Source organism: Centropristis striata, chromosome 16 (genome assembly GCF_030273125.1).
Source record: "Centropristis striata isolate RG_2023a ecotype Rhode Island chromosome 16, C.striata_1.0, whole genome shotgun sequence".
Taxonomy (NCBI): domain Eukaryota; kingdom Metazoa; phylum Chordata; class Actinopteri; order Perciformes; family Serranidae; genus Centropristis; species Centropristis striata.
Genome location: NC_081532.1, coordinates 2,709,971 through 2,723,451, shown reverse-complemented (window position 1 = coordinate 2,723,451; position 13,481 = coordinate 2,709,971). Strand labels below are relative to the sequence as shown.

At 42.0% G+C, this 13,481-nt stretch overlaps 1 protein-coding gene across 1 annotated transcript in view; it reads right to left on the bottom strand.

Moving 5' to 3' along the window:
* The window catches only part of uggt1 (UDP-glucose glycoprotein glucosyltransferase 1), a 77,604-nt gene extending 65,021 nt beyond the window's left edge, over positions 1-12,583 (bottom strand). The window contains exons 1-2 of the mRNA XM_059353432.1: positions 12,450-12,583; positions 1,031-1,110 (exon numbers count right to left, since the gene is read on the bottom strand). Of these exons, the coding sequence (XP_059209415.1) occupies positions 1,031-1,110; positions 12,450-12,574 (205 nt within the window). The 5' untranslated portion in view covers positions 12,575-12,583. The remainder of the gene's footprint in view (positions 1-1,030; positions 1,111-12,449) is intronic.
* Between the last annotated feature and the right edge of the window lie 898 nt (positions 12,584-13,481).

Below are 13,481 nucleotides of genomic sequence, written 5' to 3'. Positions count from 1 at the left end.
TGACTGTTGTACTGTCTTTCTTTTTGTTGTTCTCTTTTCAGTTGTATCTGATTTTTTCTACCGCTTCACCCATAGGATGTAATACATGGATCTATATGTATACTTTGATGTTTACATGTGGAGCTGAAAATTTTCAATAAAAATGTAAGTAAAAAAAAAAAAAAAGGTATCAAATCCACCGGCTCGGCCATGACAAGTGTGCTGTGACTTTTCTAAGGGTTTCGGCAAACGGTTTTCAAATTATGTGTCAAAAACACAGCAAAAAATCCCCCCAATGTAACCCTATGGAGAGGCTAGAGTGGATGACATCATCACTAGAGTGGAGAGGGAGAGAAAAATGTATCCAAAAATAAATTTGGAAACTGCGCTCGAAGCTGCAGATACTACTCTATAGAAATAATTTATACATAGAAACGTAGGAAAATTGGTCTGTCAGAGTTATAGTTTGGGCGCAGGACCCACAGCCTCATAGACCGCCATGGTAAAAAGGCGGGAACATTTCTGGAGAAAAGCAGAGGAACCAGTTTCTTCTGATCGCTCTAAAAAGACAATTTCTTCATTTTTCTTCACAAAACACATATGTAGACGTTCAGAAAGAACTCATGATGCTCAAAGTGAAGTCGGATCAATCATAAAAGCTACAGTTTTGCCAAAAATGCTTTCTGTTTGAGAGGCAATTTTTTTCTCTCTCTCTCAGTGGTGTCAAATGGCTGAGAGTCACGGGCCAGAGTCAAGCACACTCAAAATGTCTTTAGAAATGTTCTAGTTTAATTTAGATTCTTCCAGTCTGTCACAGGAGTTACAGTCTAACCGTTTTAACACGGGCAGAGACAGAAATGAACATAACAAAAATACAGTTTGCAGCTCTGCTCTCTCTCGTTACTGCTTGCATAAGTGTTTGGCTAAAACACTGACACTGCAGTTGCTTCCAAGAGGCTTTTCATACACATCATGAATTCAGCTGCTCCCAGCACAGAGACCAAAAGTGAAAACTCAGTGGTCTTGAGGGGCTGAAGCAGATTTACTTTACCATCATGCTCTCCTTCTATGTTCTGATTGGCCTCCACAAAGTCCCAGAACTTCTCCTGGCTCTCCTCTGCCAGAAACTCACTGAGGAAGAAGAAGGAGATGAAGAAGGCGACAGTTTAAGAAGCTGTGCATGTATGTGTAACGTACAGTCTGTAAGTGTGAGCTGCTACATTTGGCTGAATAATTAACTTGGGAGAAAAAAAAGAAAAGAAAAGAGTCAGAGCACAGCTACAGCACACAGTAGTAGGGTTGTCACGATACTAAAATTTTCAACTTCATACTGATACTCAGGAAAATATTCGATACCACAAGGATAAAAACAAAGACCCCAAAATTTAACAGAAATATTTTTATTAACAAGAAAAATTCAACATGTAAAAATTAACAGAACAGAATATTTTCTCTTAGGTTATTAAGTTTACTGACTAGTGCATGTTTTATGTGGTAATTAGGGCCCGAGCAGGCAACGACCTGCGAGGTCCCTATTGTATTTCGAATGATTATTTATTATTTTTTTTTTTATTATTATTCTTCTTCCCAAATGATCGCATATTTCACTGCCTGAACATACCCCAAAACTCATGAAACTTTAAATATAAATCACACCTGGTGAAAAATTTTATAATCTATTGTCATCCTGAATTTCCACCACTAGGTGGCGCTATAATAAAGGAAAGTGCGTTTTGGCTAATAACTCCCACATACTTTATCGCACATTCAAAAAACTTATACCCACGCGTTCACTGAGTTGTGCTGAATCTCGTGATATAAGCCACTCCCATTTTCGCCTACCGTTTTTTTTCGCAAATTCGCGAAATGTCGCAAACCTACTTTTTCGAACTCCTCCTAGGCAATTTCATTGTTTGGCACCAAACTTTGCACACAGCATCTATGGACCCTCATGACAAAAAGTTATTAAAAGAATTTTGATTACCCAAATAATACTGAAGTTATTAAATAACAACTTCCTGCAGGTGGCGCTGTTATCAACACAAAACACAAAGTGTTGCATATCTCCACATTGGTGTGTCTGAATGACATGAAACTCAGGTTACTACTTCCCCATGAACCCCTGAGGCTCTCTGCAAAATTTTGGGCGATGACCACTAGGTGGCGCTCTTTAAATTTAAGTATTTTATATCTCCAAATCGGTTGGTAGGATTAACACCAAACTTGGTATACTTATTGTCAATGCCCTCCTGAGGATAACCCTTGAAGATTTTATTGATCGGCCCCTAGGTGGCGCTCTGGCGGCAGTTTAATTTAATAAGTCCCACTGTGCCCAGACCATAAGACTTAAGGCAATGAAATTCATAGGGGTGGTATAGACTGGCCCCTGTAACGCACAAACCCCGACGGCAGCATGCCCCGACACGCGTGTACTGCGAGGGCCCGTTCAGTACTGCGCGCAGTCCTAGTTAGGGACCGAGCACTAACGGTGCAAGGACCCTATTGTAATTGGTCCGTTTTTTAGGGACCGAGCACTAACGGTGCGAGGACCCTATTGAAATTGGTCCGTTTTTTATTAGGGACCGAGCACTAACAGTGCAAGGACCCTATTGAAATTGGTCCGTTTATTATTATTCTTCTCCTTCCCAAAAGTAAATCGCTAATTTGGAGGCTTTATCATATTCAAAAACTCACCATTTTTGGAATATACATAAATCTCCGCTTAAATTTACATATTCTGGTATTCGCGGGAATGGGCGTGGCAAAATCACTCAACAGCGCCCCCTTGAAAGTCAAGAAAATTCAGCCCCTCGCACAAGAATGTTGTAGAGACACAAAATTTGGTAGATACATGTATCATGGGAAGACGCACCAAAAAGTCTCAAGGACCCATACCCTAAAACGTGCAGGAAGTCGGCCATATTGGATCGAAAATGCCGTTTCCTGCTGTTTTGGGCCATTTCCACGTCGCATACTTTAACGAACTCCTCCTACATATTTCATCCAATTCTCTTCAAACTTGGTCAGTACCATCACAAGGCCTTTGGGATCAAAAGTTGTATAAATCTTTACCGACCGTCACACTATGTGGGCGTGGCATGGCGGCAAAATATGGCGTCTCGCCATAACACACGAGACTGTATAACTTGACCATACATTGTCCAATCTGTCCCAAATTTCACACACGTGATTAGGGTCCAGCCCGGAACACACCCACATGTCAATATTGACACACAGTCATAGCGCCCCCTGCTGGCTACAGGAAGTAACATGTTTTACACCTACCACAAGCACATTGGTAGGAGACACGCAATTTGGTACGCATAGGGACTAAGCCAAAAGCGCCGCGTCCTACCTGCCCTCCCCTGACGGCGCCTCCCCCGACGGCTCCACTCGGCTCGGTCCCGTTCAGTACTGCGCGCAGTCCTAGTTAGGGACCGAGCACTAACGGTGCGAGGACCCTATTGTAATTGGTCCGTTTTTTATTATTAGGGACCGAGCACTAACGGTGCGAGGACCCTATTGAAATTGGTCCGTTTTTTATTATTATACTTTTTTTTCCGAAAAATGAATCGCCTTTTTGAGGGCTTTATCATATTCAAAAACTCGCAATTTTTGGAATATACATAGATCTCCACTGAAATTTACGTATTCTAGTGGTCGCAGGAATGGGCGTGGCAAAATGACTCAACAGCGCCCCCTTGAAAGTCAAGAAAATTCAGCCCCTCGCACAGGAATGTCGTAGAGACACGAAATTTGGTACATACATGTATCATGGCAAGACGCACCAAAAAGTCTCAAGAACCCATACCCTAAAACGTACAGGAAGTCGGCCATCTTGGATCGAAAATGGCGTTTCCTGTTGTTTTTGCCCATTTCCATGCCGCATACTTTAACGAACTCCTCCTACAGATTTCACCCGATTGACTTCAAACTTTGTCAGTAGCATCACAAGGCCTTTGGGATCAAAAGTTGTATAAAGCTTTACCGACGGTCACACTATGTGGGCGTGGTATGGCGGCAAAATATGGCATCTCGCCATAACACACGAGACTGTATAACCTCACCATACATTGTCCAATCTGTCCCAAATTTCACACACGTGATTAGGGTCCAGCCCGAAACACACCCACGTGTCAATTTTGACACACACTCATAGCGCCCCCCGCTGGCAACAGGAAGTAACAACTTTTTTGCCTAGCCCCAGCAGTAGGTTTCACGTAGACACACGAAATTTGGTACACACGTGCTTCATGTGGAGACGCACCAAAAAGCCTCTTGGACACATACCTCAAACCCAACAGGAAGTCCGCCATCTTGGATTGCCTATCGCACTTGTCATCATTTTTGGCCATTTCCAGGTCGCATACTTTAACGAACTCCTCCTACAGATTTTATCCAATTGACTTCAAACTTGGTCAGTACCATCACAAGGCCTTTGGGATCAAAAGTTGTATAAATCTTACCCGACGGTCACACTATGTGGGCGTGGCATGGTGGCAAAATATGGCGTCTCGCCATCTAACACCAGACTGAATAACTTGACCATACATTGTCCAATCTGTCCCAAATTTAACACACGTGATTAGGGTCCAGCCCGGGACACACCCACGGGTCAATAGTCACACACAGTCATAGCGCCCCCTGCTGGCTACAGGAAGTAACATGTTTTACACCTACCACAAGAACAGTGGTAGGAGACACGCAATTTGGTACGAATAGAGACTGAGCCCACAGCGCTGCGTCCGACGTGCCCTCCCCCGACGGCTCCACTCTGCGAGGGCCCGTTCAGTACTGCGCGCAGTCCTAGTTATTAGGGACCGAGCACCGAGGTGCGAGGACCCTATTGAAATTGGTCCGTTTCTTATTATTATTATTCTTTTTCATAACCAATAGTAATTGCCTTTTTGGGGGCTTTATCATATTCAAAAAGTCATCAAATTTGGAATATACATAAATCTCACGTGAAATTTACGTATTCTAATTGTCGCGGGAATGGGCGTGGCAAAATGACTCAACAGCGCCCCCTTGAAAGTCAAGAAAATTCAGCCCCTCGCACAGGAATGTCGTAGAGACACGAAATTTGGTACATACATATATCATGGGAAGACGCACCAAAAAGTCTCAAGAACCCATACCCTAAAATGTACAGGAAGTCGGCCATCTTGGATCGAAAATGGCATTTCCTGCTGTTTTTGCCCATTTCCACGTCGCATACTTTAACGAACTCCTCCTACATATTTGACCCGATCACCTTCAAACTTGGTCAGTACCATCACAAGACCTTTGGGATCAAAAGTTATTGAAAGCTTTACCGACGGTCACACTATGTGGGCGTGGCATGGCGGCAAAATATGGCGTCTCGCCATAAAACACGAGATCGTTATAACTTTCCCATTCTTTGTCCTATCTGCTACAAATTTCTCATGCTTCATCACAGTCCAGCCCTTAACACTTCTACATAACAATATTTCATAAAGCCCCGCCCCTTATGCTTTATCCACGCCCCATTTTACAAAATGACCACGTTGCGTATTTTACATAACTCCTCCAACAGATTTCGTACCATTGACTTCAAACTTGGTCAGTACCATTACAAGGCCTTTGGGATCAAAAGTTATTGAAAGCTTTACAGACGGTCACACTATGTGGGCGTGGCATGGCGGCAAAATATGGCGTCTCGCCATGAAACACGAGACTGTATAACTTCACCATACATTGTCTCATCTGGCCCAAAATTCTTACATGTGATAAGGGTCCACCTCTGAACACACCAACATGTCAATATTGACACACAGTCATAGCGCCCCCAGCTGGCAACAGGAAGTAACAACTTTAACGCCTAGCCCCAGCAGTAGGTTTCACGTAGAGACACGAAATTTGGGACACACATTAATCATGTGGAAATTTGTAGCAGATAGATTTCATCCAATTCTCTTCAAACTTGGTCAGTACCTTCACAAGGCCTTTGGGATCAAAAGTTGTATAAATCTTTACCGCCTGTCACACTATGTGGGCGTGGCATGGCGGCAAAATTTGGCGTCTCGCCATACCACACAAGACTGTATAACTTGACCATACATTGTCCAATCTGTCCCAAATTTCACATACGTGATTAGGGTCCAGCCCGGGACATACCCACGGGTCAATAGTGACACACAGTCATAGCGCCCCCTGCTGGCTACAGCAACTAACATGTTTTACACCTACTTTGAGCTGAGTAGTAGGAGACACGCGATTTTGTACGCATAGGGACTGGGCCCACAGCGCCGCGCCTGACGTGTCCTCCCGTGACGGCTCCTCCCCCGACGGCTCCACTCTGCGAGGGCCCGTTCAGTACTGCTTGCAGTCCTAGTTATTATTATTATTCTTCTCCCAAATGAATTGCCTTTTTGGGGGCTTTATCATATTCAAAAAGTCACCAAATTTGGAATATACATAAATCAGATTTGAAATTTACGTATTCTGGTATTCGCGGGAATGGACCTTGCAAAATGACTCAGTAGCGCCCCCTTGAAATTTTCAAAACATCCTCACAATATAGTTTTTTTTCACGTAGACACACGAAATTTGGTACATACGTGTATCATGGGAAGACACACCAAAAAGCCTCAAGAACCCATACTCGAAAACGTACAGGAAGACGGCCATCTTGGATTGAATATCGCACTTGTCATCGTTTTTGGCCATTTCCAGGTCGCATACTTGAACGAACTCCTCCTACAGATTTTATCCAATTGACTTCAAACTTGGTCAATACCATCACAAGGCCTTTGGGATCAAAAGTTGTATAAATCTTTACCTTCGGTCACACTATGTGGGCGTGGCATGGCGGCAAAATATGGCGTCTCGCCATAAAACACGAGATTGTTATAACTTCTCCATTCTTTGTCCCATCGTGTCCAAACTTCTCATGCTTCATCAGAGTCCAGCCCTTAACACTTCTACATAACAATATTTCATAAAGCCCCGCCCCTTATGCTTTATCCACGCCCCCTTTCATAAAATAGCCACGTTGCATACTTTACAAAACTCCTCCTACAGATTTCACCCAATTTACTTCAAACTTGGTCAGTACCATCACAAGGCCTTTGGAATCAAAAGTTGTATAAATCTTTACCGACCGTCACACTATGTGGGCGTGGCATGGCGGCAAAATATGGCGTCTCGCCATAACACACGAGACTGTATAACTTGACCATACATTGTCCAATCTGTCCCAAATTTCACACACGTGATTAGGGTCCAGCCCGGAACACACCCACATGTCAATATTGACACACAGTCATAGCGCCCCCTGCTGGCTACAGGAAGTAACATGTTTTACACCTACCACAAGCACAGTGGTCGGAGACACGCAATTTCCACGTCGCATACTTTAACTAACTCCTCCTACAGATTTCATCCAATTCTCTTCAAACTTGGACAGTAGCCTCACAAGGCCTTTGGGATCAAAAGTTGTATAAAGCTTTACCGATGGTCACACTATGTGGGCGTGGCATGGCGGCAAAATATGGCACCTCGCCATAACACACGAGACTGGATAACTTGACCATACATTGTCCAATCTGTCCCAAATTTCACACACGTGATTAGGGTCCAGCCCGCAACACACCCATGTGTCAATATTGACACACAGTCATAGCGCCCCCTGCTGGCAACAGCAAGTAACTTGTTTTATACTTAGCCCTTGCACTAGATTTCACGTGGAGACACGAAATTTGGTACAATCACAAGGCCTTTGGGATCAAAAGTTATTGAAAGCTTTACAGACGGTCACACTATGTGGGCGTGGCATGGCGGCAAAATATGGCGTCTCGCCATGAAACACGAGACTGTATAACTTCACCATACATTGTCTCATCTGGCCCAAAATTCTTACACGTGATAAGGGTCCACCTCTGAACACACCAACATGTCAATATTGACACACAGTCATAGCGCCCCCAGCTGGCAACAGGAAGTAACAATTTTAACGCCTAGCCCCAGCAGTAGGTTTCACGTAGAGACATGAAATTTGGTACACACATTAATCATGTGAAGACGCACCAAAAAGACTCTTGGACCCATACCTCAAACCCAACAGGAAGTCCGCCATCTTGGATTGACTATCGCACTTGTCATCGTTTTTGGCCATTTCCAGGTCGCATACTTTAACGAACTCCTCCTACAGATTTTATCCAATTGACTTCAAACTTGGTCAGTACCATCACAAGGCCTTTGGGATCAAAAGTTGTATAAATCTTTACCGATAGTCACTCTATGTGGGCGTGGCATGGCGGCAAATTATGGCGTCTCGCCATCTAACACGAGACTGTATAACTTGACCATGCATTGTCCAATTTGTCCCAAATTTCACACACATGATTAGGTTCCAGCCCGGGACACACCCACATGTCAATATTGACACACAGTCATAGCGCCCCCTGCTGGCTACAGGAAGTAACATGTTTTACACCTGCCACAAGCACAGTGGTAGGAGACACGCCATTTGGTACGCATAGGGACTGAGCCAACAGCGCCGCGTCTGATGTGCCCTCCCCTGACGGCGCCTCCCCCGGCGGCTCCACTCTGCGAGGGCCCGTTCAGTACTGCGCGCAGTCCTAGTTATACTTTTTCTTCCGAAAAATGAATCGCCTTTTTGGGGGCTTTATCATATTCAAAAACTCCCCATTTTTGGAATATACATAAATCTCCACTGAAATTTACATATTCTAGTGGTCGTGGGAATGGGCGTGGCAAAATGACTCAACAGCGCCCCCTTGAAAGTCAAGAAAATTCAGCCCCTCGCACAGGAATGTCATAGAGACACGAAATTTGGTAGATAAATGTAACATGGGAAGACGCACCAAAAAGTCTCAAGAACCCATACCCTAAAACGTACAGGAAGTCGGCCATCTTGGATCGAAAATGGCGTTTCCTGCTGTTTTTGCCCATTTCCATGCTGCATACTTTAACGAACTCCTCCTACAGATTTCATCCAATTCTCTTCAAACTTGGTCAGTAGCCTCACAAGGCCTTTGGGATCAAAAGTTGTATAAAGCTTTACCGCCGCTCACACTATGTGGGCGTGGCATGGCAACAAAATATGGCGTCTCGCCATAAAACACGAGATTGTTATAACTTCTCCATTCTTTGTCCCATTGTGTCCAAACTTCTCATGCTTCATCAGAGTCCAGTCCTTAACACTTCTACATAACAATATTTCATAAAGCCCCGCCCCTTATGCTTTATCCCCGCCCCCTTTCATAAAATGACCACGTTGCATACTTTACATAACTCCTCAGACAGATTTCACCCCATGGACTTCAAACTTGGTCAGTACAATCACAAGGCCTTAGGGATCAAAAGTTGTATAAATCTTACCCGATGGTCACACTACGTGGGCGTGGCATGGCGGCAAAATATGGCATCTCGCCATCTAACACCAGACTGCATAACTTGACCATACATTGTCCAATCCGTCCCAAATTTCACACACGTGATAAGGGTCCAGCCATAAACACATCCACATGTCAATATTGACACACAGTCATAGCGCCCCCTGCAGGCAACAGCAAGTAACATCTTTTTCACCTAGCCCCAGCAGTAGGTTTCACATAGACACACGAAATTTGGTACACACGTGCTTCATGTGGAGACGCACCAAAAAGCCTCTTGGACCCATACCCTCAAACGTACAGGAAGTCGGCCATTTTGGATTGAATATTGCACTTGTCATCGTTTTTCGCCATTTCCAGGTCGCATACTTTAACAAACTCCTCCTACAGATTGTATCCAATTGACTTCAAACTTGGTCAGTACCATCACAAGGCCTTTGGGATCAAAAGTTGTATAAAGCTTTACCGACGGTCACACTATGTGGGCGTGGCATGGCGGCAAAATATGGCGTCTCGCCATAAAACACGAGATTGTTATAACTTTCCCATTCTTTGTCCCATCTGCTCCAAACTTGTCATGCTTCATCAGAGTCCAGCCCTTAACACTTCTAAATAACAATTTTTCATAAAGCCCCGCCCCTTATGCTATATCCACGCCCCTTTTCATCACATGACCACCTTGCATACTTTACATAACTCCCCCAACAGATTTTATCCCATTGACTTCAAACTTGGTCAGTACCATCACAAGGCCTTGGGGATCAAATGTTGTATAAATCTTTACCGACGGTCACACTATGTGGGCGTGGCATGGCGGCAAATTATGACGTCTCGCCATGAAACACGGGACTGTATAACTTCTCCATACATTGTCCAATCTGTCCCAAATTTCATTATGTTTGATGTTTGTTTTAGTTTTAATGTTATTTAATGTGTTAAAGTTCTTATTTATTGTTGTTTTATTTATTTAGGTTGGTTTTGTGACTTTGTTGTTGTTCTTTTTCCTTTCTTTTTTTTCTTTTTTACTGTGTTTGTCCATTGGTGACTTATGTTGTGTTTTGTTTAAATTAATAATAAAAATAAATTAAAATCAAAATTAAAATGAACAGAACCACAGGTTAAATATTTATAATAAAAAACAGTTGTGCAAAAAGAAACTGCAACTATGATAACAAGCTTCAGATACTCGATACTTTTGAAAATTAGTATTGTATCCGGATACAACGTTTTAGTATCGATACTTTTTTGTGTATCGATACTTTTGGCAACTTAAAGGAGGACTGGTTGGGGTCAGGGATAATGTTGGGTGCAAAAAAAAGACACAAAATGACCAAAAAAGACACAGAATTACCAAAAAAGACATAAAATTACAAAAAAGACACAAAATGACTAAAAAAAAGACACAAAATGACCAAAAAAGACACAAAATGACCAAAGAAAGACACAAAATTACTTTACAAAAAAAGACACAAAATTACTAAAAAAAAGACACAAAATGACCAAAAAATACACAGAATTACCAAAAAAGACACAAAATTACAAAAAAAGACACAAAATTACTAAAAAAAATTACACAAAATGACCAAAAAAGACACAGAATTACCAAAAAAAGACCCAAATTACTAAAAAAAGACACAAAATGACTAAAAAAGACACAAAATTACTAAAAAAAATACACAGAATTACCTGAAAAGACACAAAATTACTAAAAAAAAGACACAAAATGACCAAAAAATACACAGAATTACCAAAAAAGACACAAAATTACAAAAAAAGACACAAAATCACTAAAAAAAAAGACACAAAATGACCAAAAAAGACACAGAATTACCAAAAAAGACCCAAATTACAAAAAAAAGACACAAAATGACCAAAAAAGACACAGAATTACCAAAAAAGACACAAAATTACAAAAAAAAGACACAAAATCACAAAAAAAAGACACAAAATGACCAAAAAAGACACAGAATTACCAAAAAAGACCCAAATTACTAAAAAAAGACACAAAATGACCAAAAAAGACACAGAATTACCAAAAAAGACACAAAATTACTAAAAAAAAAAAAAGACACAAAATTACCTAAAAAGACACAAAATTACTAAAATAAGAAACAAAATGACCAAAAAAAGACAAGAAATGACAAAAAATACACAGAATTACCAAAAAAGACACAAAATTCTAAAAAAAAAGACACAAAATTACTAAAAAAAAGACACAAAATGACCAAAAAAGACACAGAATTACCAAAAAAGACACAAAATTACTAAAAAAAGACACAAAATGACCAAAAAAGACAAGAAATGACAAAAAAGACACAAAATTACTAAAAAAGTATCGATACTTTTGACAAGCCTACACAGTAGTACTGCATCTGAGGGCTTTAAGTATTCAGCATCTTGCTCAAGGACGCATCAGAGGGACAGAAGTTTAAACTCACTTAGAGGACAGACTTGGTAATGACCCTACAAGCCCTCAGGACATTGATTTATCCATTATCTGCTTCCGAAATGTAATGTCAGACGTATCGATACTTTTTTGAGTATCGGTACTTTTGGCAACTTAAAGGAGGACTGGTTGGGGTCAGGGATAATGTTGGGTGCAAAAAAAAGACACAAAATGACCAAAAAAGACACAGAATGACCAAAAAAGACACAGAATAACCAAAAAAGACACAAAATTACAACACAAAAAGACACAAAATGACCAAAAAAAGACACAAAATGACCAAAAAAAGACATAAAATTACAAAAAAAGACACAAAATGACCAGAAAAAGACACAAAATGACTGTAACAAGCTGTAGGCTTGTCAAAAGTATCGATACTCAAAAAAGTTACTTTTGACAACCCTACACACTAGTACTGCATCTGAGGGCTTTAAGTATTCAGCATCTTGCTCAAGGACGCATCAGAGGGACAGAAGTTTAAACTCACTTAGAGGACAGACTTGGTAATGACCCTACAAGCCCTCAGGACATTGATTTATCCATTATCTGCTTCCGAAATGTAATGTCAGACGTAATGCGGCCAAATGGCTGCTGCTGCTGCTGCTGAGCGGTGCAGTGTATGTGTGTGTGTGTGTGTGTGGTACCTGGCCTCCAGCAGCAGAGGGGTATCTGCCCATTTGGTAGTGAGGGTGGTGGTGACGGCCTTAGAGTCTGCAGCCCCAGATGCTGCAGAGAGCAGCGACAGCAGCAGGACCCACAGAAGCCACATCCTCAAGCCTACGCCTGGTGGAGGGAGGAAGATGAGTTGATGATTCACAGGAACGACAGGACAATCAGAGAGACAATATGTGTTACAGAGCCAGAGAGGAGACAGAGGGAGATCAGCCATGATTATTTATGGCACTGAAAAAAGCATCTTGGGTGACACATGGAGGTCTAAAATACTAATGTGACTGCACCCAGAGCACACTGAGGGAACAGAAGGATCCAGTCAATCAGTCAGGAACACTTATGTATTGTTATGTCCACTTAAAGAGAGAACAACTATTCAACTTTGATGTGTATGGATAACCAAGATGCACTGCAAAAAAGAGGGGTCTAAAAACAAGATAAAAGACTAAATCTGAGGGAAATTATAAGTGTTTTTCCATGTAAATTTACCACTTTAATCTCAGATTTTTTCCTATTTTCGCCCATACATTTCTAAATAATTATAGATATTCAAGTGTTTTTCCATGTTAATCTACCAAGGAGAATAAATAGGTTTTTAATAATGTTTTAAAGTGCTCAACAGACTGTGCAGCTCTGACCTGGAAAGGTAGGCTGTTCCACAGCTTTGGGGCCGCCACAGAGAAGGCTCTGTCCCCACGAGTACGGAGTCTGGACCGCGGTACGACCAGGAGCAGCTGGTTAGACGACCTTATGCTCTGGAAGTACTGTGGGGTTTTAAAAGCTCTGATAAATAAGACGGTACCAGACCATTTAAGCACTTAAAAAGAATTAATAAAACCTTAAACTGGATCCTAAAATTTACAGGTAGCCAGTGCAAAGATGCAAGGATGGGGGTTATGTGGTCACGCCGTTTCTTCCCAGTCAGCAGGCGGGCGGCTGCATTTTGAACAACCTGTAAGCGGCGCACTGCTGACTGGTCAAGACCAACAAACAAAGAATTACAA